Genomic DNA, 27,693 nt, shown 5'->3' with positions numbered 1-27,693 from the left:
TGCAAGCCACGCACTAAACCAATCAAATTATAACAAAAGAAAGAAGAATTGTTACACAATATCTGATATTGATATATTGGAAACTATATTAATCTTTTTCTTATTCGTTGTAAAAGCATGTTCAATCTAACGAATTATATTTCTAAAGGTCTATTGAATAACATATATTTATTGTCCGCAAGCATTGATAATAAAAGACAAGTTTACATTCCTTCCGACCACAATGAGCTCTACTCAATTAACCACCATAGCACTGCCTTCCCTTGATTAAACCAACTCTATACAAATCGTTTCTTATCGTCGTCGTAGACGAGTATAGGTCATCATCACACATCGAGTCCGCTCAGCTCAGTTCACTAGTATGTGATTAAACTGCGAGTGTTATATACGATACATAAGCTGTGCAAACGAGTGAATACCCTGGCTGCTGCTCAGTATGTTACGAATATACGCCGATAAAGAGAGGTAACAATCTGTTTGTTTATAGAAATTGTTGAAATCGGTATATTTCAACAATTACCTTGATGAATCAAGGTACCTTGACAATCAACATTGCCTTTATCATATACCATATAGGGTTACTTGATTGGCAGATTGAGTCAAGCCTCTTTGCATTGCTTACTGGCAAGACAGTGAGCTTGGATTCCTTTCATCTAAGATTTGCCAGAATAAATATTTACTTTGAAAGAAGCTACCTATTGAGTCATTTGATGGAACTGTGATAGAATTCTGCTATCAGCTACCAATAGCTATGGTTTTTGAGAAGGGTTTCAGCCTAATATACCTTGTAACGCCGTTTAAATTAGGGCGCAGTAAATGAGAAAATGTTCTCACGCTTTTGCCCATAGCAGATTACTAAGACATAGACTGACAGTTGCTGAGTTACACTATCATTTACCATCTGCTGCCTTGCTCATTATTCTCTTTTTGTATCCATTTCTTTCGAATTCAAAACCTTATCATTGGCTTTAGGAAGCTCTCATTATTATGATAGATTCATAGACTGTGATTGCATCAATGTTATTGTGGAATGAAAGGTAATGATACTAGGGGGAAGTAATCTTTTATCATATCCCATCATCTCATTAGCTTACCGTCTCATAATCTCATTTGTTCTTTTTCTCAGTAGCCCTCTTTATTAGCATCATTAGTATCATTACTATCTAATAGACATCGACAGCGTGGCAGCGATTTGGGCAGCAGCCGCTGTAGGGCTATTATCTGCCCATTATATCACCATTGTATCAGATACATTGCAAGCACTGACTCCTTCCCTCCCTCTCAGCCGGCATGCATACTGCTGTGCCAACATTTGGGCTCGACTTGTAGAACAGGCAGCAGCGTCAGCCTGTAGTTTGCTATTACCTCTGGACACTTTCTGTTAGTCAAAGGACTATAACTACAACCAGATTGTTTGCTGAAGAAACAAAGAATCTAAAAATTGTAGCCATAAGCTTTACAGCACTGGTGGCATCATCTGCAGCCTTTGAGACCTTCTAACTGCCTGGTGACAGTCTTTCAATTCTGAAGATAGAATAATTTATGGATAAAATGCGGCAGGAGCATAGTGGGACCGACATGTCTCATCAATGAACAAAGCTTTTTACCACCAGTACTCAGGCTCATCTCCCCTGGAGTCCATGACAACGCCTCGAGAGTCACACTTCTAATGTACCGTTGCTACTCGCTTCAAAGCTAATAGAGCAATGTATTGCTGTTGTCTGTTGCCGCCGAGTCGAAAGAAAAAGATCAGTCTCACAAGGGAGGGCTTGTCATCTTCACCGACAGCTGAGGAGCTTCAGCAGAACATGGCTTGCGTCGGGCAATCGTACAGGAAGCTTTTATCGTGTCCTGCTAGAATGGAGGCTGAGTAAGTTTGGACAGTGTATTTATACAGCTTTATTATCTTCAGGGGGCTGATCACTCTTTTCACGCAGTTGTAATCTATTTCCAGTATTTGACATCTCTTTTGCTGGCTTAACTATCCGTTTGGTCGAATTCATTTTCATTTCTGCCTTCTATTTGCTTGATCACCTTTTCATTCCTTCAGTATATTTGGGTTCACGGACTTTCCATTATTGCCAAGGCTATCACAAAAAATAAATTTTATTATAAGCTCCTTGGCTGCACACAGTAGCTGGGAGAAATTTTAATTGTTTTCTCTATAAAAAGACTATTTTAAGAACCAAACCAGATTTAGAGCAAACTACCGTGGTGGTTTGCCCTTTGCTCCTGCTGTGCTGTCTGCATCACTGATTTAGATAGGTGTCACAAGGTGATTGTGTATGATAAAGAGTGAGCCATGATAAGGTTGATTACATGTATGTCATCCTCACCTTTCATTACACAGAAGCCATTTAGTCCTCCTTTAGCAACTCTATCCAATATTTCCCCAGTGAGTGAACTTTGTCAGGTCATTAGACATTCTTGCATGTTAAGAGAATTACTGGGACAAGTTGAGTATCTTACTAATGACTTGTTAGTCACAGCTTCTGGTGGTTAAGAACACAATTTATTACCTATTCAAGTGTTTCCACTAAACCACAAATGTATGAAATTAGAACAAATTTTAAATATTAATATTGATATATTAGCAAGTTAGCCAATGATCTATAAAGAGGCAGTTGGCTGCAATGTTTTCATTTATTTATTGAGTGTCAGACTAGGGCACAATCTATTAACTATGATGCTCTATATCATTACTGAGTATGCACTGCCTTCATTAGGCAGACAACTTCTACCTATCTGGTATACCATCAAGGAGAGAATAATTCTTAATCAGAGTTATTCAGTGGGAACTTTCGAACTTTTTAAAAAAGAATATTATTCAGTCTTAATTCTCTTGCTGGCTAGAAGAACCAAAACTTGACTTATTATATCCTAATATTCATAAGATAGAACAGACATCGCACAAGCTAATCACATTCTCTCAGCGCCGTAGCGATGGGCAACAATTGCTAGCTCTTACAAAATTAAATAGTATTATTGTTTGTCATAATATATGCTAATCATGCAATTAGACTAATTACCGGGATTACCTCATCTCACAGCTCTTGAGATGTTTTACACCCCTTCATCTAGACCACTTTTGTAAACTCACTAAATGAAGAATAATGACTCTTTCAACAAGTTGCACTGCTGCTGGATTTGAGACAAGCAATAGAGGAGAGTTAATTGGTGATAGCCATTAGACTTTATAAAGGCCATCTAGCTTCCCAAGAGAAGTTACCTCCTTGTGGTAGTTAAAATAAGAAATAGACCAGTCACCTTCATTCTGTATGTTGACTGAAAATAAGCCATAAGTTTTGATTTTCAAGGTCAAAAACATTATGTATATGATCATATATGATGCCAAATAATACTTAGTAGAGTAAGCAACTCCCATGTCATTTTCCATATGTCCAACTTTTTCTTTTCCTAAAACTACTCACTTTTGTATTAAGACTGTCTCGAAGTGTGTCAATATAGCACAGACAACCACTATGTGCACAATAATTCTAATGCTGAAAGGTAGAAAGTAAATGGTTGGTGCAAGTAATGACGTGATGGTTGGTGCAAGTGATGACATGATGGTTGGTGCGAGTGATGATGTGGTGGTTGGTGCAAGTGATGACGTGATGGTTGGTGCGAGTGATGACGTGATGGTTGGTGCGAGTGATGGCGTGTTGGTTGGTGCAAGTGATGACGTGATGATTGGTGCAAGTGATGGCATGATGGTTGGTGCGAGTGATGACGTGATGTTTGGTGCAAGTGATGGCGTGATGGTTGGTGCAAGTGATGACCTGATGGTTGGTGCGGGTGATGACGCGATGGTTGGTAAATCTGACTACCGTGGGTTAGAATCTCATTTGAGGCAACTTTTTTCCTCAATTTCCGAGTTTGGCTTTCGACAAACATGGCTTTTATCATAACAAAGATTGAGAATTATTAAATGCTTGTAGTCTTATTACTTGCTTATGATAAAACCTCATGTTAGAAAACTCGTCTAGGCTGTGTATCAGCTTTAAGCACTAGTGGAAGTATAAATAACATAATTCATCTTGTTGATCAAACGTTAGAGCGTGAACCAATCAAAGCTTTGACATGAGCTACATGTAGGTGTAGATTGTGATATTAGTTGTTATTTCAACTGCAATAATTAACAATTCCAACTTTCATTTACCTTTTGAATCATAATATGATTATGTGAGTCTATTATACCCACATGATTGCGTCTAGCATTTAGTTATATATTTTGATCTCATGGTTTGTGTGAACTATTTTGATCTGAGAAATTGTTTGCACGTTGTGGTCATCTATTGTCGCAGCACATAGCTGTCATTTTTATCGACCATCATTTTACACTGTCTGTAAAAGTAAAGTATATATTTAGAGCTTGGAGGCATCAAAAACTAGTACAAACACGTATCAGCTGCCCCTTCAACAACTTTACTCAAATATCAATTACATTTCACTGTCAAAATGACAGGCCTGCATAATGACCTTCTACTTCAACGCAAGAATATTTTTAATCAATGGGCAGTTCAAATTCTTCAGATAAAGTTATTACGTCTAACCACGAAGATCTAATTGAAGCGTGTTGGGAAGCAGCCTTGCCCTAGATTAGTGTTATTGACTAAGCTTATCGTCCTATATTAGCAGCAGATAATCGCTCCCTTTCAACATACATGTATATTAGCCCATCAGGGCAGCTGATTATCTCTCCCTTGTAATAGGTATTGAAGACTTATTTAGATTTCATTTTCATCAGCGGATCAAAGTAAATTTATGTTAGTGCTAAAATTCAAAACCTTAGCAGGGGTTCCTTAGTGTACACCATGTCATTAATTTGAACATTAGGAATGAAACGATTTTTACCAATTAAGTTTGTATAAAAATATGCGATATGCAATTGATAAGGAAACGCTGAAGGTATCTAATGTACAATCATGAACACCGTGTATTACCATTTTTACGACTTTTCTCACTTTACATAATCCAACTACTTATAACAGCTGAGAAACAAAAACTACTGTACAGTGCTTGTTATTCTCCTAATAAGGAAATTTTGATGACAACAACATGTCATAGCTTTTGTTCCTAAAGTCTCATCGCAAGCATGTTCGCTATGTTTTCGTTTCATAAGTTAATGAGCTACTAGTCTATCTAATAGAGTGAAGACCAGCAACCTGGTATATTGATCACAGCAAGCAAGGAATGACATCACAAGGATTGCCCAGCTGTAATTGCTCTTTAGCTGAGCAAATGGACTTCTGTTTCCCTTTTTACTATGCCTGGTCGATTAAACAGCACTAAAGCATTGTATTCATTGCTAGCAAACTATTGCTAACGTGTGCCAAATCTTGAGCATGTTAAAAATACTTAGTGCCATTATTCTATAATCTTCATTTATTGTAGGTGCGATGTGATACTCAATCCAAAGAATTATCCTACAAGGTAAGTTGGGTTGTATTGCTAACTTCAGGGAGATGAAGGTTCATTTTTATGCGCAGTTTAGTAAGCTTAAATTAGCTTGAGGCTAGTTTGGACTGCCTGAGCTAGCTTAAATTAGGTGAGGTTAGCTAAGTTATTTGGCGGGGGGGGGGGGGGGGGGGGGGTGTGCAAGGGGGGCATCTTTGCTTTTGGCTGCCTGAAGTAACTTCAGAACTTTTGTAACGGCTGTTTAATCATAAAGATTTTGTAGCAACCTCATTATCCATTTTCCGCGATTTCACAAATTAAGGCCTTTATAAGTCTATGTTCAAACCCTCATCGAATTTCTAAAGTTTCTTACCAGATGGAAAGTAATTATGTTACAGAATATGTATCCGGCTTGAGTTTGCCATGAATTTTTTAAACAGCAAAATCTGTTTTGCGGAGAACGCAATAGGGTTTATTTTCATAAAAGGTTTCATTAGCTGGAGTTATTTTTCCCTTGAAAAAAATTTAAAAGAATATGTTTATGTAATCAGAGTACATTGTATGTAACTCTAACTCTACATTATTACCTAGTTACTACGCTGAAGAAACATGCAGCTCACATAAAAGGTCTACTACCTATGATGAACCAGTCTCAGCTGTAGATCTCTCTCCATTAACACTATAAGCATAAATAGCATCATGAGCAATTCTTGCTTATGCTGTTGTTTAGAGTTTCCCACTTTTAGTTTCAAATTAATGTCACATTAAATTAAGTTTTGTTTTTTATTCTTGATATGAATAACAGTAATAGCAACTACAACACACTGTCATGAATTTATAGTCTAACATCGCTTGTGAACTGCTCAAACCATGAAAATCTTTAACCCTTTGAACCCTGGCCATTCTTGTCAATGCCTGTCAGTAACCCTGGGTAATTTGTTCAACGATCCGAAGTTTTAAAAGTCTTACTAAACATATCTAAATTTGCTCATAATACAATGATAGTTGGTGAAACTCTAGTAAAAAGGGTGGGCAATCGACAGAAAATGTCATCAAACAGAAAAAGATCGCACTTCAACATTATTCGAGCTGGAACCAAAAAAGTTTGTACGACTTTTAAAACTCGTAAAAACATTTACATTAGTATCATATCCATCAACCACATGTTTATCATCATTTCATGACTCAAAATATATTGGAAAATTATAGTTAATATCGCAAAATTCTTTATTTGCATCGCAATCATTTATGACCTACCAACGAACGAGTCGAATCGATTGTTTCGTGATGTCGTTCTAATAACATTTGTTATTATAACGAAGGAACTAGATAAAGATGGTTGAATGCGTTGAATAATCCTTCAAAAAGCAAGTGGTTTATAATACTGCTAGGTAAGCTTTCTTTTTTTCAAATAGAAGTATTTTCCTATTCTCATATGATTATATTAATCACAAGGGAGCTATGAAATACAGCAAGAGTACAAATAGAGCAAGTAGGTAAAGCTTACCTGTTACAGGTTTTCAATTTAAAGGTGAACTTTGACTGAAAGCTGGTAGAATTACTCAAGGTTACTTTAACTCACAATCTCACCATTCAAGATCTGTTGACATTTCCTGGATAGCTTGAGACAAGCTTATATAGCCATAATCTATCATATTAGAGCATAGCACCTGCACAAGATACCAGTTTCTTTAGATACCAAGCTTACCAGCAAATGACTCTTGACACACATAAGAACGTAGTCTCAGTGAACCCAGTTAAAGTGACACAATTGCTTATATCAGTTGACTTGAGTCCTTTTTTGCATTTTATCAACGATCAAGGAATGGCCAGAATAAAAAAGAAAAATCTAGCTGGAGAGCCATTGTCACCACAAAGCGAAAAAAACTGTTATCACAGAAATAACTCATCTTTTATGTAATAATCATGTACACCAGCTTGAGCATAAACAATGACAGGATATGCAAGCTCTTGGGCAGATGTTTGGCATATGCCTGTGGTGGTGCCGAGCACTCAAGCGTGGCTAGACTAAGATGAATAGGACAGGAACATTTCAGTTGGTTAGAAAAGCCGGTACTCGGAGAGTGTGCTACTGTAGAGCTTAGCAAATGTAAACAACCTGTTTCAATTTTATTTAAATTCAAACACTGAATGATATGAGCGATTTTACTCCAATACACAGTTTTCTTCCAAGTTACACGTAAGTATCATTGCTTGATGAGTCACTTGTACTCTATTTTATTTAATAATGTATTTTAATACAACAACATATCAAGCTTTCACAATTATTTTACTCAAAGCATATCTTAAATGTTACGTTCTATAGTAAAATGGTTAACATAATTGGCTTTAAAATATTATATTATATTGATGTTAGTTAGGACTTTGTGTTGAAGTTCATTTTGAAAATAAGAAGGTTCTTAGGCTATAACAATGTCGTCAAATATTTATTGACTTACTAGAATATTGCTGCTGTTTTTCTAAATTCATCTAAAGCGGAGATTTTTTTTGTGAAAAGCTTTTAATAATAAAAGTTGCTATGCTAAAATTTTAAAAACGCAAGCTTATAACAGCGGAAAAATGCAACTTTAGCCTTTGATCATCATTTCTGGGTATTTCTGAAAGAATAGCTACAGTCCAATTTTGTGTTAAAAAAATTATGACATCATGAATTGCTGTTAGGTCTTGTGGTTGTTCAAATCAGATCTTAACAGCAGTCTGTTGGACTTGCAAGGGATGTGATATGCTAATGTTCGCCATTGCATATATCACCATAAAGCTGGATTGTGCTTACGTAGCTAGTGCCTGATTTAGCCTGAAAATGTTAATAATCAGGGCATGGCAGCAAATTAGCAGATAAATTACCTAGTTTATGAGCGAAGACTGTTTGAATGACTGATACAAAAGGATTTCTATTATCTAACACACGCCTAGTGCTTTAATAGCTTCTAGCATGGCCAGATATCAACTTGACTAAATACAAATTTTCTTGAGAGAGGCGTTCTCTCATTTCTTCATGAACTTCTCTCAGATTTTACAGAAAAAGAAGTATAAAAGGTGGGTTTATTGCCAAAAAAAAGATATTTTGCATAAAACTTGAGTTGTTAATCCATACAATGCGAGAGTGTAATGCCTAGATATGCAGGGGAGACAATGGCGAGTTTATGGAATGAGTTTTGTCTGGTAACTATAAAGGATGGAAAACTAGGCTACAATTTGTTGCGTTTTTACGTTGTGTGCAGCTTCAATAAAATATGTTTATTTTGTGTCTCAGTATCACATCAGACTACACTGATAAGTTTTAGTATATCTGTTAACAGCGGTCTGCTGCCGACATTCCTTATGTTACGTGGATCATGACCAATACTAAAAACTATAATATAGATTTTCATTTGTTCATTGTAGTGAAAGAGCACTCCTTTTAACCTCTAATAGTGGTTATAAGGTTGCATCTGCTTTTCCTCTATGCTTAGAGTTGTCTAGAGTGGACTTGATAGATTCTTTGTTTTAAAGTAACGTGTTTTTTGTACTCCTGAATTCACATATTTAAGGGTCTTAGCAAGGATTACAAGAGCTCTGAGTGTGTGGTTTACTGATTCTGTCTGTGTTTAGAGTTCATCCCTTGTCACTCTTTGTGTACCAACAAGCGTAATAGTGGTTGAGATATGATTCAAATGAAGGTTTGGATAAGTAATCAGACAGCTGTATGATCGATTTATTACGAGTGCTTCGCAACTTTAATGTTTATGAGTCTAACTGCTTTGTAATTTATCAAACTATCTTGAAAACCTTCCTTATCTTTCTCAGTGATATCAGAATAGCTGTTCACAGCCATTCTGCAGCACCTTAAAATACTGCTTGACAACATAATATAACCGCAAACAGACAGCTCTTGGTAGCACATTTATTTCAGTCTCCTGTGTCGCCGACAATTCACAGATACTATCTAAAGTGCTGCTATATTTTTTGAAAGCCATGATGACCAGCAGATATAGCAGAGGTTGTTAAACTATGTATGGCTTCTGTCAAGGCATAACTGTCAACAAGGGGTGGATATAGAAATATTAATCGCTGATAAATGTTTGCTATATGGTAATATTTCCTTCCAGTGACACATTAGAGTATCATTCTCATTCTTTGAACTTGTTATCTTTCGGAAATACTACAAAACACTCGATGCTTAGGAACTTGTTGATTATTTAGACATTACCACCGTGTTGAAGTTTCGTTTATAACAACATTTCAAATGACCGTTTAAAATTTAATTTACTAGCCTTTGAGGTAGCTGAAGAGGTTGTTGAAACCTTTGAAGGTGCTTAGAGCTTTATGTTTGTCTGAAATGTTTGGACGCTTGACAAGTTAGTCTCATGACAAATGTTCTGCGAGTGTCAGATCAGCCTTAAATAATAGTTGGAACATTTGTCAATAAGTAATTCACTTTTTACCACCTGGCTTGGCGGGTGACATAGTTGTGAAGTCGTTGGTTTATCTGTACTATGCTGCAATAGCTATAAATCTAGTGACTTTACTGGCAAAAACATTGGAGATAAATGGTCCAATTAACCAGAGCTTTTGTCAACACGCATCATATTGTGCTTTTAATTACCAAGTATCTATGAGACGATGGTATGTCGACAGTTTGTGTTGTCACTAAATGAAAACGAGCTGGTGGGCTAAGAATAGTAATAGATCATATATTTAACTGAGGTGCATCATAAAATGAAGTTTATCAATAGAGTAACGCAGAACAGATTACCCGACTTTATGCTTTTTGGTCAACTCTCACTTTACTGGATTTCTCTTAAATTGTTCATCAAATTCTCTAATATTGATTTCGCAGAAAAGTTGTTGTGCAATCAATTATTGCTGATGCTTCGGCCATACTTCGGCCATATAAAAGTTTGTTGGGCTGGTCGCTATACTATTGTACCACCAAATCTAAACATATGGAAGCCTAACAAGTGTTAATGGCATCAATGCTATAATGCCTGTAAAATCATTTACCAGCAGCATGAACAATAGTCTATATAGCGTTCTCGTTATTGCGCTTTATTCATAGTCGATTACAAAGCTACGAATTGTTTCGGTTTAAATTTTTAGAGGCACGACACGTGTTATGAGGATGCATGATTCTTTCCTTAGGTTTTAGTCAAAATTTCAGTTTGCTAGTGAGCTAGAATTTTAAAATCAAATTGTGCCATAACGTTCTGTCTTCATTAAAGATTTTATAACATAGAAGAATAGTAGGCAGCTACTGCAAATTTTCCACTCTAACATTTGGTGGTAACCAAACTGCTGTAACTATTTGTCAGTATTTCAGATGTTAAGTTCTGACTTACATTCACTTTACTTTATTTTTACAAACCTTTACTTTTGTACAGTATATCTGATTATTAAATATCGTACATTTTCGACGTATTCTACTACACTCCAATGGCAGCAGTTTCAACACTCCTATGGCAGCAGTTTCAACACTCATTTTTATTCTTCAAATTCTGATTGTCTAGAAAGCTGCAGCGCTCATAGCTAATTGTTAATTTTGTAATGAATGTAATACAGCACTAAACAAAATATGCAGTAAACATTTTATGGTAAACATTGAAGTGCTAGCAAACAGTGTAGGTCAGCGGTAGGTCCTGCTGACCTACTGCAGATATCTGACTGTGGCTGCATCTAAATTGCTAATTGACATTTTCATTGCTTTTCATTTGCAACTCAATAGACAATAATAGCAAGTGATAGTTTTTTTCTCCCCTGTTCCCATCTGCAAGCTCAAAAGCAGCTTTCTAGTTTTAATTAACAGTTCAACAAAAGAGTGATATGACTTAGTGATGGCTGATATTATGGAGGGTGAATGTTTGTGGTTAGTTCTCAGCTAGTAATACTGATTTTTGCTGTAACTAGTAGGTCTGTGTACTACTAAAAAATCATAACATACTGGTAATCGAAATACAATGAACACATGCTGGGTGTTTAACCAAGGGGTGTGCACTCTTTGAAAGTATGTTTGAAAACACAAATCAAGCGTATCCAAGGAAGTTGGGAATGACATCTTGAGTTATCTTGAATAATGAATTTTCCGATGTCACTGTTGTACAACTGACACGCTTGTTGCCTTGGTCTTTCCCTCATTCTTTGCCAATTGATTGTTCTGAGCTTGGCATAGAAAGAGAGTATTTCTAATACATTATACGCAATCGCTGCAAGGATTTTCTTTTTGGCTCCAAACGTAAGTTATATTTATTACAAAGTAGTACAGTTACTTCTGCAGTTTGGAGGATATCCGCATCAATATCGGCTATTCAACTCCCTGCTTATGGAATAACATTTTTTGGTGTGTCTTCAATCTATTTTAGCAAAAGTCTGATAAAGATAACATCTATTATTTATTGCTGCAGACAACTGCTTTTAAGAATTGAAGATCAGTACAGTCAAAACATCTTGGAATTCGTTATCTAAAATGTCCAAAGAGGCTTAACTTGTGATCACTTTAATGTTTGTCTGTCTAAAATGTTGAAGATAATCTAAAATATTATCAAACGAAAATATTTATGAAGACATTGAGACCTCGGACCTCACAAGAATTATAAATATGTTAAGGTATTTATAATTGTTAACTACTCGTTGGCTGTATTGGCGCCTGCAAAAAATGCTTAATGTTTCTGAAGTCTCCAGATGCATTGTTTGATCCCTTTGCATTTCCCTTCTTTGGTATATTTTTTAACTGACCGCTGTCCATGACAAAATGCTTTTGAAAAACTGATCTTGCTGCAACTTACAACTTTGATATGGGTGTGCTAGTTCTGTTCCTTTCAAAACTGTCAACAACACAATCACAGACCGCAATAGTGGAAAAATGTGTGTCTCTAATTTTATTTTATTCTTGTTGCTTAATTTGTATAGGTGTATTAAAGAATATTGCTCAATTTGTAAATACAATATTGGTATATCAGAAATGTGGAATCGATAAATTTCTTGCTTTGCAACATTCCAATTTTTTTTACAACTTTTGAACCAATATCTTATGATCAATTTTAGAGAGGGCAGTATTTACTGACAGTCTTGCTCTTTAAAATCATGTCACAGCAATAGTACCAACCTAATTTAAATCAATCTTTGCCAATCCAATGTATTGAACTAATGATATGCAGCCCCCACTGAGAGCTGTATATCATTGGTTGAATCAAGCAAATCAAATCGGTGTTGTAGACATTGGTTAGTAATTAGTTTGTGCTATGATTATTTTCAATGTAGAGATAGGACAACTCCTTCAAATAATAAAGTTTCTTCACTCCAATGGTTGTAATGCATTTTAAACAATTGAACATGGTTTTGAATTTATGACCGATGACATCATTCGGCAATATGGCAGGACCGTGACAGCTAAAGAAGCATTATAGTCATGTTCCAGTCAATATGTGATAAATTGTTCATTGTAATAAACACAACTTTATACAATAATGTGTTGGCGCAGGTAACACCATAATGTCAGCTTTAGTTGTCAAATTTGAAAATGATTAAACGTTAATTTTTTGAGCTAATGTAGCTTTACAATGCGCTCAAACATCTGTCTCGCCAGCATAAAGAATGTACATCCGCCGTGATCTAGTTGAGCATAGGTAGACGATTTCGCAAAGTACAATATGCTTATGAATGTTAATCTATTCATGCTAATTTATAACTAATACAGAGCTCATCTGCAGCCAGCTCTGAAGGAATGTACCCAGCTGTATATATGTTCTGGTTCTCCACTCGATGGAGCTGCGGTCAGGCTAAGCACTTTATGTCATGTAATCACATAATGTTGTCTCCAATCGAAACTAACTATTTTAAACTGCACCAATCATAGTATAGATTATCCCTAGACTTCTACGGATTAACATATTGCATGTCATAGATGAAGTTGAACCAAAGCAATCACCATATTGTCTGTTTAATGTCTTGCAAATATAGGGAGGGAGACAACTTCAAATTTAGATGCTAATGTAATAATATTTCTGGGCTTGGACTTGAATGGACTTGATGGTACAAGTGAAAAATCGGTTTTGATGCTGTCGATTAGTTTCACCTAGTTAATGATGAAGGTTGAGGCCATAGCTTGTTATGCATAAGTATACGATATCAGTGAGGTCGCAACTCCTATTACTTCAGCGCACATTTTAAAATTAAGGTTAGCATTTAATAGCTTAAGGGTGGTTTAAGGTTAAAGCGTTTAATCTTATGTAAGCTAAATGAAGTACTATAATTTGAGCGTTTTGAATGTAGTTGTGCTGACTGTTTTTTGTTTGCCATGCGAAAGGTAAAAGGTTCATCTTAGTTGCTATGTGAGTGGTTAATGGTGAAAGATGAAAAATCTTGAGTGCCTACGCAGAACCTAGTCACGCAAGAATGAGCGCCAAAGCAAACCATTAATAATCAGGTTACTCGACTCTGGCTGGTTCGGCGCGTTGCTAGTGGTCTCTACTTTCAACAGTTCTTTTGGTCTAGCGATGAGAAGGCAGTGACTCGGAGATAGTGCAGCGTGCTAATCATCACTCTTTATTGCTTCTTGTGAACTTTGCTGTCAGAAAGACTATTTAGACAAGCCTCTGTCAGCAGGTGACTTTGTATTCAAGAAAGCGTCGATTGAAGAACTTCATATTTCTTGTGGGTACTTGAAGACTTGGTGGGCAGTGGCACGTAGTTGTCTAGCAGTAAGAGAATGTTCCGGAACAATAGCTGTTCTTCGGTGAGTGGAGCTTCTGAATTTGTGTTCAGTCGAACTGGCAGTATTTTACAACCATCTCTTCCTACTAGCAAATCTATGACTAGTAAACAGAAAGCTCATGGCCACGTCAGAACTAGATCTGGAGGAGGATTTCGAGGCTTGAAAATTATGTGAGTTTTATTAGCATATTCTTGGCCATTTATCGATAGCATAACAATGACCTTGCGGTTGGCGTTGTTGCTGGTTCTTTGCTAGTGTCTTGGATAAATTCTGAAAAGGTTTTTTGCCTCAGATATATCTATATTAGTTTTAAGATGTGTTGTTTTTTAGTCATTCTGTTCTTACTTTCACCAAAAGATTTTTCAAAAGATCTGTGCCATTCCTTCCTACATTGGAAGTAATGCATGTGAGTAGTTTGAAACTCTACTTTGTAGAAATCTTAGTTTGTCAGGAATTTAAAATTCAATATGTGGACACAAAAGCTTTGATTGAACGCTTTCATAATATGATTGTTTTGGTGATCTGGAGTGGCAAGTTGAATAACAGTTCCTGGTTTACTCGTGTTAAAATTGGCAGCTTAGCGAGCAGCTGAGTGTAGTTGCTTAGAGAAAGCTAGAGCAACTGAAAGGTAAAACATGGTGCTCTGGGTTTAGTGTTTATTTAGGTCAAGATTATCTTATTGGTACACATACAGTAGATGTCTAATCTAGAAAGAAAATGGATAAACAATGATTTAGATAGCTAACTGAAGATAGTTTTTCAAAGTTTATGGAAGCTGCGTTCGACCACATATAAACTATATAAAAGGGTGGTTCACTAACTATTAAAGCATGAATAATATGGCTTGACAAGTGCCAACGTGTTCAACAACATTCTTCATGCTCCCACACAAGGAGAGATAAAATCAGGAACTGTTCTGGTAATGGTGTTATTAAGAGCTATTCATGGTCATAGGGTCCAGATTCTGTAGCAGTGTAAGAGATCTGTGCGCTTCACATAGCACAACCAATGCATTGTTCATTTGTGAGCGTGACTATGTTGGTGTGAGAACTCCTAATGATTTGTTCTGTATAAATAGTTCGACTTCACATCTTCTATCAAGTTTAGTTTAGGAGTTAATGAACAAGCTTTTAAATGCAGGCTATAATAATAATAATGTGTGTCCGCTGCCTAGTGTCAGCATCATATATACTTTTGGTAAGCTTTTTGATGCGTTCCTTGATCTCATCATTACCTCGGAACATCATAAAACTAATGTGGTGGAATGCTGTAAACAAGTCCAGGGTTGCTAAAAGAATGCTTGTGGTTAATTGCTTACTTTTAAATTAGGTTTGCTCAGCTATAAACCCAGTCATTAGACACAAAACTAAAAGATGGTGATTTTGTTTTGTTAGTCTTGAAGGAATAGCAAGCCTGTGGATATATGTATCAACAGCAGAACTGTTGTTGATGCAATGTTGATGCTGAACTAATTAAGACTAAGTTATTTATTTCTACAATTATGGAGTTGACGTTATTAGAAACCAAGCTAGCTCATAGCTGAAGATCAAGGTCTTGCTTATATTTGTGTGGATGTGATGATTTCACCAGAAACATCATAAACATCTTCATGTTTGAGTATTCATCTCATATTAGCCTGAGGAAGTCCTAATGATAGTTGAAAGGCATCGCCCTACCTACCCACTAGCAATAGCAATGTGGAAGTGGTGATTGCGGCGTTTACCATAATTTCAGAAGCTTTAGAGGCTGGAACAGTGAGACCAACCGAAGCCAGCACACACCCTCCGATACCATTTGTCTGCTTTTTGTTTTAGCTCGGTACTTAGAGACTAACGGTTTTCACTGTTACTATGGGTACCACTTTCCGCGAACTTCTCCAACTCAAAATTCTAGTCTGGTAATTTTTCAATAGCAAAGCCCCATTTTAATTACTCTCAGACTAAAATGTGGCTTAGATTTATTCAAAGAATTTTTATCATCTTTGCGCTACTCACCTGTACGAAGTTTCAAAGATCAACGTACTCGAGCCTTAGCGATAGAGTTCTTTGATCCGGAAGAACATATTGTCCTGTTGCTATGACATGGATTACCTACTGACACATTTTTTTCTTTTTGCGCAAGAAATTTTTTCTAAAGAACTATTTTTCATCCAGTTTGCACCTGCCCTTATAACTGTTGGCAAGTGATATACCAAAACTGTAGGCAGCTGATCAGTGGCTAAGATTACCATCATTTATCCAAATTGACAAAGCAATAAGGTGGTAATGATATGTTTTTGGAGCATTACAAATGTGTAGTTCTATCATTCAGCTCGCATTGCATGTTATTCAATTTTAGTACCAAGTGACAGTAAAACTTATATAAGATACACTAAGAAATGCAAATCCGTGCTTTAGCAATCAGATGAAGTAGGTCTAAAATAATTCTGGCTCAGTTTGTAGTTCGACTTCAGTGTACTGTGTGTGCGTGTCTCAACTTGAGTTCATAACCCATGTAATGAACAGATGGTGGTCGGCTAATCCCCTCTGTTAACCTCTCAGTTTGTCTTCATTTTCAGATCATATTTTATCACATGAATGTTCACACAAAAAATAACATTTATTCTCGCAATGATGCATGGTTTTCGCATGCATCAGTGCTAAAAGCTAACCTGTAGCCCTTGAACGCGAGTTGTGGTTAGTTTGGGCATTAACTGGGCGTAGAAGAAAGAAATATAACAAAAGGATTAGATACGTGAGTCCTTGTAAGCCTGTCATAACATTGTTCACTCCAAGTTTGCCCTTTTCCAGCTGTTCAAGACATTAAATACTATGTTAAACTCGGTCACCTTCTAGCCAAGTCTAGTTCCAGAATATTATTTTTCTATTTATTCATTTTATTTAGATCTAAAACTAAATAACGCTGATGTGGTACATTGAGTTTGAGTTGAAAAAACCGGATACATTTATACTCTAAATGACGGATTATACTCGTGTCGTTGCGATGCAAGGCTAGTAGACTCTGAGTTTATCTTATAACTTGTCACCTGACTAGGTTTAGACAATGGCTTTTTAGAACATTTGGATATCAGCTGAATTTGGTAACTCCTAGTTTCCTGTCTGAAAAGAACCAGAAGGATTAATAGCGAGATGATTTCATGCCTTTGTGTGAGCTTTCCGTAATTTGAGTGTATCTTTCAAGACTTATTGTGTTAGGGAAACCTCAGTTAAGTTTTGTGGTGAGTTTCCAATTGGAAAACATCTTTAGATGACAAACTGTGTATTAGTCATAATGATGCATGAATGTGTTGGCAAGAGAACAATTGCTTTAGATCATGTTTGTAGTTCTTTAGTTTTGTGAATCATCTCCTATCTGTTTTATGACGGGACAAAACAAAAACTTTGACTGGGCATAGATAACCTTCAGACTAAATGTTAGTAATCTCAAAAAACTGAGAAAATATATTGAAAGAAGACATGCCAGTTTTTAATATAAATTAGAGATGCATTTCTTATTTAAGAAAGGCCACTGCTTATTGGTTGACAAAAATGAAGCACCAGTCCTATCAATGAACTTATAAGAACTCTACGCAAATAATTAAGTCCCCGGAAAGTTTTTTATATAATGACAAGCAACTAAACACCTGTTTAGATTATTTTATATTTAAAATGTCAACGTTTCCTTCTGCATGACTAAAGCATATAAAAACAACCATTTATTGGAATCATTTCTTTTCTACCAACATTTGAAAGAGAGGAATAGAATTATTGTTCGAACACTTACAGCCAAGGTGCTTCCACTGCAGCATATAAACTAGACAGTTACTACAGAATGTCTTTATTTTTATGCTAAATCTGAATAATTGCTGCCACTATATTTCACTGCTTTTATGTTTTTGCTGCCGGGAAATTTTCATGTTTTCTTGCCTAAATATATACGGTTGTAACAAGTAAATTGAAAATTAACTTTGAGCATAGTAAAACTGTTTTCAATTTCATTGAAAACTCAGTGATGGCAGAATTCAGTTACTACAATGGTTGGGAGTTGTCTGTTCACAATATATAGCACCATTATAGTGGCTAATTTTAAAACTTTGCAATCAAAAATTGTTCACTGGGATGCTCTGCTGTCTAAGATTATAGAAAGAAAAACTTCTCAGTAACATTTTATCAGATTTTGTCACAATTGTAGCCAATAAGTCGCTTTCAGCAGCTCAGGATAAGTATGGTAGTTTTGAGTTATTGTTCAACCTTCAGTGTTAGCCCCTTTGCCAGAGTTTATGTAATGGATAAAGAAAGATGCTGTCATTAATCATTATACGGATATATTTAAACACTATTATGACTGTTATCGGGTGATTAAAACGCCAGATGTGTCACAAGTATGTCCTGTTTCCATAGCAAAATGTTTTACAGATTTTAACAGCTGAAAACGTAGCTGGCTATCGTGGTAGTTCACAGCTTGACCTGCGATGACAGATGTAGTTTCCATGGAAACTCACTAGACTGTAGACTGACACAGAAGACTCAAACTGACATGTAGAAGTTGTCTCTCCTATGACTATTATTCACATTAAGAGTGGACAACTTGAAAGTAATCTCTGTGTGGTTCTATGTTTCCATTATTTTATGTATAAACTTGTAAAAGATAAAGTTTTATAAAAATTGTTTTATTGCTAAATAAAATATTAAAATAAAATAAATAATCATAGAACATACAATTAAATAGTAACATTTTGCTTGAAAAGATGAGTTACACCCACCTAATGAATGTATTTTCTGTATATTGTCATACATTTCGCAACTTTGTGTCAAATCAATTGTGGAAGCGCTTGCAAAAATAGTTGGGATCGCCCAATGCTAAGCAGGTAATGTTATTTGCATTTAGATTCATATAATGCTTTCATGATAGTGTTTGAGCATACTAATAGATATTTAATAGCCTAGCCAAAAGAGGTTTTGCACCACATAATAACCATCTCATGCTGTGCAGTCGGTTGTATTTGACCATTTGTGGGCAATACATAAGATAGTCAAATAGCATGTTTCAAGTCAGGCCATTTGTATAGTGACAAAACAAATGACAAAACCGTTACACTTTAAGCTCACCACCAAAGTTTAAACTCATCTTTTGACTGTGACTAACTATTGCGCTTTGACTATGGAGAAAGTGTTCTGGTTATAATAGTCTCGACTTACACTGTTTGGAAATTACAAATGCGCCCCATAAAAATATAAAACTTGATATTTAGCATCTTGTTGTTTACGCCGTTTGTGTTGTAATCGATGTAAACAGTTGTGAACTAGTTTATAGCAGATGGTTAATTTATACTTTGCTGACTTATGTCACTTAATATCAGTGATACACCATTTCGGTTGTATACACCATCTTATTAAAATTTACTTTAATTTGTGTAGTAGGAAATCGTTTCCCCTTTTTCTAATAAAGTATTATTTTATATTGGTTATTGCAGTTTATTATAGTACAGTAGTTGAGTGTACATATAGAGTAATTTATTTATGTTTTTATTTACACTGAAATTCAGGTTACACCATGACTTGAGAAAAGATCAACTTCGCAAATTGAGGACTTTCCGTAGCTTTAACTGATCACATAGTTGGATTATCTAGCCATTAAGATTGTATCAATATTACCATAAAGGGAAAGATTATAGCTACAAATATATTTTTGCTTATATCTTCAACTGAATAACTGCAAGTCAGACTGGACATCTGAGAAGGCCTCGTGTCTATCCGTATTTACGCGGTACATCTATAAACAATTAAATATAGAAGACTTATAGAGCTGTATTAAGTGAAAATATGATCATAAATACTCAGTATTTTTGCATTAGCAAATTAACAATTAGCATAAATTATGATATGATTCATAGACTGTTTGCTTTGCTGATTCACTTGAGGTCAGTCTGTTGATATTGCTCCTTTAGACATTGGTCTGTTTATATAGCTGTCTCTAATATTATCATAATTCATAATTGGATTTCAAATACTATTATGACCTGTTATGCAGCTGTGGTGCATGGATAAAGTGTTTTTTCTGCAGCTATATTCATTAGCGAGAACATCTTTAAACTATATATTTAACAACAAATTCTATAGAGAAAGAAGTTTTCTAGCCAGGTTCATGAAATTTTGTTATCTAGATTATGCCTCTGAAATTTGTGCTTTTTATCTTGGCCCATAATTGCCAAGTCTCCCGGTTTGGCCGGGACCCTCCAGTTTTTTAAGTCAGTCTCCCTTTTGCACAAAATCTCCCGTTTTCCTTCAGCTTTTTCAATAAAAGTAGCGGTTTAATTTTTTTACTTGCCGTTTTCCCTTTGTTTAGTAGTTGCGAGCCTTCATCATCACACAAAGTTAGCAACAATAAAACAGATCGCTATTAAACCATATGTTTGCCATAAAACCTGGGCTATTTAGATTTAGCAACATTGATGTCTAACGATTTGCTCTACAGTTTTTCATCAATAAACAAAGATTATACATGGAGCTGTGACATATCGTTGGCAAACGACCATGACCTCACATTGATAGTAGAGTACCTGAACATTGAATAAAATTGTGGAAGGGCCTCATATCTAGGTACCAATGAAGAAAAAAATTTCACAAAGAAATCTAGGCTTCAGATTCAACTACTACATTTACTGTCAATCTCACAGTTTTTTCTCAACTACTTGGCAAGTTTGTCTTGGCCTTATATATAACTCACTACATCACTTGAACATTAAGTATTTGCTATTTTTTTAACATATTATTTTGATCAGGGATGATAGGGCAAGTTTAATTTGCCATAAAATATAGTAAGACCACTTACGTAGTTTAACATAATTAATGAGTTTGTGTGTAGATTGTCATGACAGCCTCATGCTAAAATCTGTTAAGCTAACTAATACGTTGTTGTAAGTTTCCATGGTAACGCCACAATAATGGCAGTGGGCGGAGTTAGTGACTGCTCCTCCACTCGTAATGAAAGTTGTGCGTGCGCAATTGAGCCATATACAGCTAAGCCTGGAGTAATTTATATTGTATATTGGCTTTCTTCTTAGGATATACTGGGTCTTGTTTAGTGTTGTTTCAAACGATTGTTCGTCTTAATCATTTAGCAACAGTTTGTCAATGCACCAGGGACAAATCGCTAACAGGAAGCCAATAATTTGCTTTAGTTAGTATCTATCAAGTAATCACTTTACTAACTGCTCTCTTACACTGCCTTTGTGAACTGTATCTGCTTGGATATACAATCAATAGCTGCCAACCGCTGCCAGTTGATGAAAGAAGAGCTAGTCTAAAATTCTTGACTCCGGATACAATCAAGCGGATTGTTTGCTCACACTAGTAATGGATTAATTTCTGGAGACACCATCATTTTAAGACCAAGATATTGTTGTAGCGATAAGTTCTAAAGTATTGTTTAAAACTATCAGCAACGCTAACTATGACGAGCGCCACTATCGGATATGAAAGCGGTAGTGACTTGAATTTAAATCGCTATGAAAGGAAATCTGCTAGGTTTGGTACAGCTCTTAGTAGCAATGGCGACGGATCTATAGTAAGGCTTAGGCGAGATACAGATGCTAGTTGGAGAGGATCTTTGCAAGATTTACGAAGGAAAATCTCGTCATGGCAAAAGTAGGTGCATTTATAAGACAAGAGATTATGGATTTTTATGCACTTGAAGAGTGGAAAACTGAACTTTATGTTTTATGCAAGCATGGTTTTACTGTCGTCAACTATGCAAAGCTCTATGAAAAGCATTCCTTTCGCTGGTTCTGAAAAGCAGGTTTGGGAAGCGGCTTCATGTAGAAGATTAGCTTGAATATCTTTGGCTCACCGCAAGGCCAGGTGCATGCTTGTAAATTTGACTTGTACCATATTAGCCAGGGAGAGCTGTGAATGAACCCATTACACAGGCTTACGTACATCAATGTGTCATTGGTGTGCAATCGGAGCACACGCCACAAAGAGCTGCTAATAGCAATGTCAAGCAAACCAGAACAGATATTTTGGTTTCATCTAGGCTTTTCCCTTCTTTGTTTCTAAAAAAATCCATGAACTCCGTGCTTCTAATCTATGCATCTCATGCGCTTGTGATCCCTTCATCAAAGATCATTGTTATTGACATCTAGTTGACAGACTGCACTCGGAACATCACCAGGCAAAGTAGCACCATATAGTTAGGCGGTCATGCCAGAAGAGTTGTGTTAATGAGATCAACAGCCAATAATTTGCTTTCTCTCTGCATTACAGATGTTACAGACATTTAGAACTAGTCGAAACAGTTTAATAACAAGGCGAATGGGTATTCTAACCTTTAGTAAGTATAGTTAAGTTTAGTGCGCTTACTAGGGATAAAATCATCACACAGATCAAGGATAAAAAACGGCAGTCAAACAAGATTTATAGGTTTACTTTCAAGTTGACTACTGATCAAATCTTTAGCACATCTAAATTCAACTGTTTGCCTCAGCACTAAGCAATGGCTGCTTGGTTGCAGCAGAGGCAAGAATGATGAGCACGTGTGTAATAATCATTTTGGCCAAACGAAAACCAGCCGTGTTGTGTAGATGTATGTTACTAAAACTATTATTTTGATGACAATGACCATCTGACCGTCAACGACTATCTGTCATACTGACTTTCCTGGTGATAAGCTAGTCATGCTTTCATCTCATACCTCAGGGAGATATGCCTCTCAGCAATCATTAGTTATTTATAAATTAACTGATAGTACTTCCATCCAGCAAGACATCACAGGACATTGTTACTAACCAGTGACCGCAGCAGTGTTGACCCACACCAGTTTGACTTCAGCCCTAGCCATCTTACTTTAATAGGCTGTTGCATAACCATGAAGGGATCTCAACACTTGCTAAGATAAAGTACTGTTTGTATGGCTAATTTCAGGCAGTTTGAAGCCAAACCTGACAAAAGTAGCTGATCTTAGTATCACCCATACTAAAAATTGTTTAGTGACTTACAAAAAGGCTCCTCAAATACCAGTATTAGGCTGGGCTGAAGGTCGTATAGTCACACTTCTGTTTCGAATTATAAAATAACTGGTTTCTATTAGGTTACATATAAGTTCCCATTGAGCCTCGTTCAATGCTATCTTTGTGCTATACTCCGGAATCACTCAAAGATTACACACTCATGACCATCAGATGATTGTAGACTGTTCACCTCTAACAAGGCAGACTTCATGCTACTATCGCTCATGCCTGATATGTTTCCTTGTTTTAAACTTGTCGAGTTCTTAATCTTAGTTAATGGCAGAAATCAACTCTTTAGCAAACCTTTAGCAATACGTGAATCAGCATTAACACAATGTTACCTAATGCTCAAGGTGGCATTTGCGTGACCACAGCTTTCCTGCAATGCTTATGATCCACACCTTAAACACATGAGTTATCCTGAGTGAAAGCTTTTGTGAGAATTTTGTGGTTACGGAGCTAGGTAATGCACTCAGAATCTAGTGTCTAATTGGACCACAATAAAACATTTTTGATTGAAAGCAGACAGCTGTTGAAGTATCGTATAACTGATAGCCTAGTCAACCCCATAGTAGGCGATGCGATTGTTTGTAAACAAATTCAACTAAAACCCTGTTTAAATTATGTTGCAACAAAGAAAATCAAATCCCATTCTTCATAATTGCTTAGCTGCATTGTCTTTGGATGAAAAAATAAATGCCGTATAATTGAATCTTTGCTTTGTTGATCTAAGTGATGTGATATAATAAGGCTACGCCCATCTGCTAATAGCGCATGCCTGCTAGCCAACTGTTTTAAAACAAAGTTTTTAAACGTAGCTATATCTTTGTTTTAGGCCAAAAAAAGGAGGAGTTGATGAGCCTCTGTATTGCGACTCGCACAGAAAGCCAGTAACCAACGGTGCGATGAGGGAGTCCGATAATACACTCGACTTGTTTGACCTCATTGCAAGGACACAAAACTCCAGAATAGACGATCAAAGGGCTGAGCTTCCTGGTATAATACAGGTTGGTAGGGTTAATGCAACAACACCGCAATAGAAGCTAATATTACCTTTACTCGCAACTTATCAATCAGGGTAGCATGAAACTATTTAGGGAATACTGTTACAGAACATATAGACCTATGAAACTGTGAATCTATTAAGAGAAAGAGGAGATGACGTGGCTGTGAGAGCCTGCTCCTCCCCTTATAGTCGTTGAGTTTTCCGGTTGCAACTTCTCACCACTTTTACTGATCAATTGCTTCCTACTATCACATACCATATAATATTATGGGAAGTCTCCATTTTAAGTCCATGAAATATTAATGCAAATGAATGCTTTCACCTCCGCCTATCGTAGGCTTTAAACAAATTGTCGACTACGGGTTGTTTTAAACTTCATACTCTCTGATGAAGTTTAATGTCTTAACTCATGTTTGTGTATTTGTAGAAATGCCGATCCGTTTCGCACCTTAACAGTGAAGCACAAAAGTCGACAGACCATGAACGTGTGGCTGAAGTAAGTTTATGTCATCGCTCTACAACATCACCAAAGGTGTTTGGGTATTAAATTGGATGCAGTCAATGCACTTGGTTGAGAATCTCCAAAGTTTTCCCTCGATAGAATAAACATCCCAGTGATGTGCGCACTAGATAATCGACCGATGCTTGTGTAATCAGAGAAGCTTGGACGTAACCTAATCTTTCATGTGAAATGCATGCATGCTAACGACACAAGATTAAGGCTTGTAAATGTCAGTTACAACAGTTTTAAAACTGGCCTTGCCCTAGTCTATGGCTTTGGCCTTCATTCGAAACTAGGCAAAGCTTTTTCTATAAGGTTAAATACACACAGGCCGGTTAAGGACACAGGCCGGAAAAAATATCATACGATCTGCCTGCTGCATAGCAGGTGGTACCCGGCAGTCCAGCAACACTCAAGTCTTATTAAGTGGCACGCGCTGTCTCTGACAGCGAGCAAGCAGCAGCATGTATTGACTGTAAGTGGTTACTGGAAGAGGCGATTTACTAATTGGAGAGCTACTTGTTGACATCCCAAATAATTATGATTCATTCAGGACGGCCTCCAGATACTGACCTGAGCCCATCTGTTAGTTTGGCTCATTTAAATACTGGAGATGTGTTTTAGGTTGTCTTTTTAGAGCTTGTCTTATGCCCTCAAACATTTTTATAAGCTTACTACTTTTTACTAGCCAAATAACGGCTTCAAAATTGTAAAAGTAGTTCTTAGTTTTAGAGTACCGAAAAAATCAAGCATTAGTTTAAAGAGATGCCATATTTTTATACTTTAGATGATTAGGCAAACGAGAGGTCCATACCCACAAGTCATGGAGCCAATGACTGGGGGTTACTGGGCAGAAGGTTTCATAGACAAACGACAGAGTGATTCTGATAACATGCTGCGCACAGCAGACCTCGACATGAGAAGCTTTGAATTACTTCGCGGCGATTGTCTCAACCACTACAAACGGTATTTTGTCAACCAGGTAAACATCTATTTTGTTGATCATATACTAGACTACTAGTTTTTTATTATAACAATTATAATTCTATAATGCAGCGTTATAATTAATTTTAATAGTGATGACTATGTTCTGGTACCTCATTGTATATTACTACCGCGCCAAGAATTGAACTGGCTGTTTAATGCTGTGATCACAGTTAATTTCTCCTCGATCCCATCAATTGCAAACTTGTAGCATTAATGGTTAGGGAGGCAAACCCAGTCACCAGCAAAACTAATGATCCTCTTCACATAAGCTCTCCACCTTTTATGCTCCATCTATTTGTAGCTGAAATGACATTATACCATACCCTAGTGAATTATCCCTGCTGTGTGAAACTGCCTACTAATTCGATAATGTTAAGCAGCAGGATACTGTGACACGTGAGGGCAGGTGATATAAATGTATGCACGATGCACCGGACTTCAAATTTCCTAATTATTTCAACAGGAACACCAGAATTATCTAGCCCAAGATGACATTATTGGACCGGTAGTGGTGTCTATAAAGAAAGAACACCATCCCGATGCTGGAAAGCTCTACAGGACAATAGTACGTACAAAGGTGAACACAGTACATGAGCTGGTCAGATCTGACGGAGAGGCAACTGAACCCTCAGTACAAGGACTTACAAAAGTGAATATTTAACATTATTGAGATCGAAATTAGGGTGGTTTTTTGTCAAAAGAAGGAGTAAGCAAAAGTTGTCATTTTGTGTACACGAAGCTGTCATAGCAATGCTCTTTCTGAGTTAATGATTAAGCCAGCAACAGAAATTTTGAAAACCTCAACTGATAAGAAGACAGTGCTCTTTGTTGTTGGTGCCAGTGTTGCAATGTATGATCACAATAGTAATCACCAACGTGTTCAAATCGTTAGCAGATTTTCTAACCTTGTTTCGCTTTGTGATATCAGAGAACCTAGATATTGGGCATGGCAGCATCTGTTGTAATTACATTTAGCATGAGTCAGCGTACATCGATTTCAATATTGTTTTGTTTTAGGTATGCAATGACAGCATTACAACCAACAAGTTCTACCCAGTGACTACACTGGAAGCGTCGCATCTAGTCAAGGAGTTCGATGATCGGTTCATTAGTCGAAATTTTAAATTCGGAGTGATCTACCAAGCTGCAGGACAGGTAATGGCTAGAAATAGGCATGATTCGTTTATGGTTTAGAGATCAAAGTGTTAAACTAATTGTTTTAATGACTAACTGTTGCCCTTTTTTCGTTTTATGATTTTTATAGGTCATAATTTGAAAAACATTTCTCTTTGAAATAAAATTGTTGCCAATAAAGTACTATAATTATATATAAACTGACAAAGTGATCCCACATAGATAACTTTCCAAAAGTTGGTCATCAAAATATCCATAGATATTTTTAAAAACGTAGGCGATATTACAACTAAAAGTAATCACGATGACTTCCTGTTGATGTACTATTTACACCTAAGCAAATGATCTTTCTTGCCTTAAGGCTTCCTTTTAATCACTTCGCAGCAACATTACATATAAGAAATTAAACAGATCTAAAAAAGGAATTCTTAAGGTAATTGCTGCTCTACCTGCGTAGCCGCAGGCACTCTGATATGTCTAACTGCATGTTCTAGACTAAAGAAGAGCAGTTCTTTGGGAATAAGAGCACAAGCCCTGCCTTCAAAGAGTTCCTTGAACAAATTGGTCAGCGAGTTCCATTGCAAGGTTTTCATGGATTCCGAGGTGGCCTTGACACCATCAAAGGGCAGACTGGAGCGGAGTCGATACATACAGATTTTGAAGGCAGAGAAATTATGTTTCACGTTTCTACCATGCTGCCATACACAGACGGCGACACACAGCAGGTATGTTTGCATTTCCCTTGTTTGTACCCTCATATTTTACTAATAGCTTATTTGTGGCTGAAGAATTCCATGCTTATTTGCCAGCTGGCTGCATTCGTTAGTATCATCGCCATAGCAACCCTGTTACTTGAATGGTGGTTGTCAGCTTGCCCTTAATGAGGAACTTATACAAAATTTTAGTGGACTATCAGAAAGTATCGATATTTTCTGATCATTTGCTATTGTTTGTGAGGTTTGAGGAGATTT

At 36.5% G+C, this 27,693-nt stretch overlaps 1 protein-coding gene across 6 annotated transcripts in view; it reads left to right on the top strand.

Moving 5' to 3' along the window:
• LOC137403699 (rap1 GTPase-activating protein 1-like) overlaps positions 1 to 27,693 on the top strand; it is a 53,421-nt gene that overhangs the window by 21,568 nt on the left and 4,160 nt on the right. For 2 of the 6 annotated variants that reach the window (XM_068089711.1, XM_068089706.1), the window contains exons 4-10: positions 5,398 to 5,436; positions 23,929 to 24,100; positions 24,527 to 24,595; positions 25,389 to 25,583; positions 26,052 to 26,237; positions 26,606 to 26,743; positions 27,217 to 27,447. In XM_068089711.1, coding sequence (XP_067945812.1) covers positions 5,398 to 5,436; positions 23,929 to 24,100; positions 24,527 to 24,595; positions 25,389 to 25,583; positions 26,052 to 26,237; positions 26,606 to 26,743; positions 27,217 to 27,447 — 1,030 coding nt within the window. Of the gene's footprint in view, positions 1 to 1,448; positions 1,871 to 5,397; positions 5,437 to 7,465; positions 7,601 to 13,876; positions 14,278 to 21,198; positions 21,733 to 23,928; positions 24,101 to 24,526; positions 24,596 to 25,388; positions 25,584 to 26,051; positions 26,238 to 26,605; positions 26,744 to 27,216; positions 27,448 to 27,693 lie in introns of those variants that run through there. The other 4 variants (XM_068089707.1, XM_068089712.1, XM_068089710.1 and 1 more) reach the window with 4 other exon arrangements.

Source organism: Watersipora subatra, chromosome 9 (assembly GCF_963576615.1).
Source record: "Watersipora subatra chromosome 9, tzWatSuba1.1, whole genome shotgun sequence".
NCBI classification, from domain to species: domain Eukaryota; kingdom Metazoa; phylum Bryozoa; class Gymnolaemata; order Cheilostomatida; family Watersiporidae; genus Watersipora; species Watersipora subatra.
This window is presented reverse-complemented; position numbering and strand designations above follow the sequence as displayed.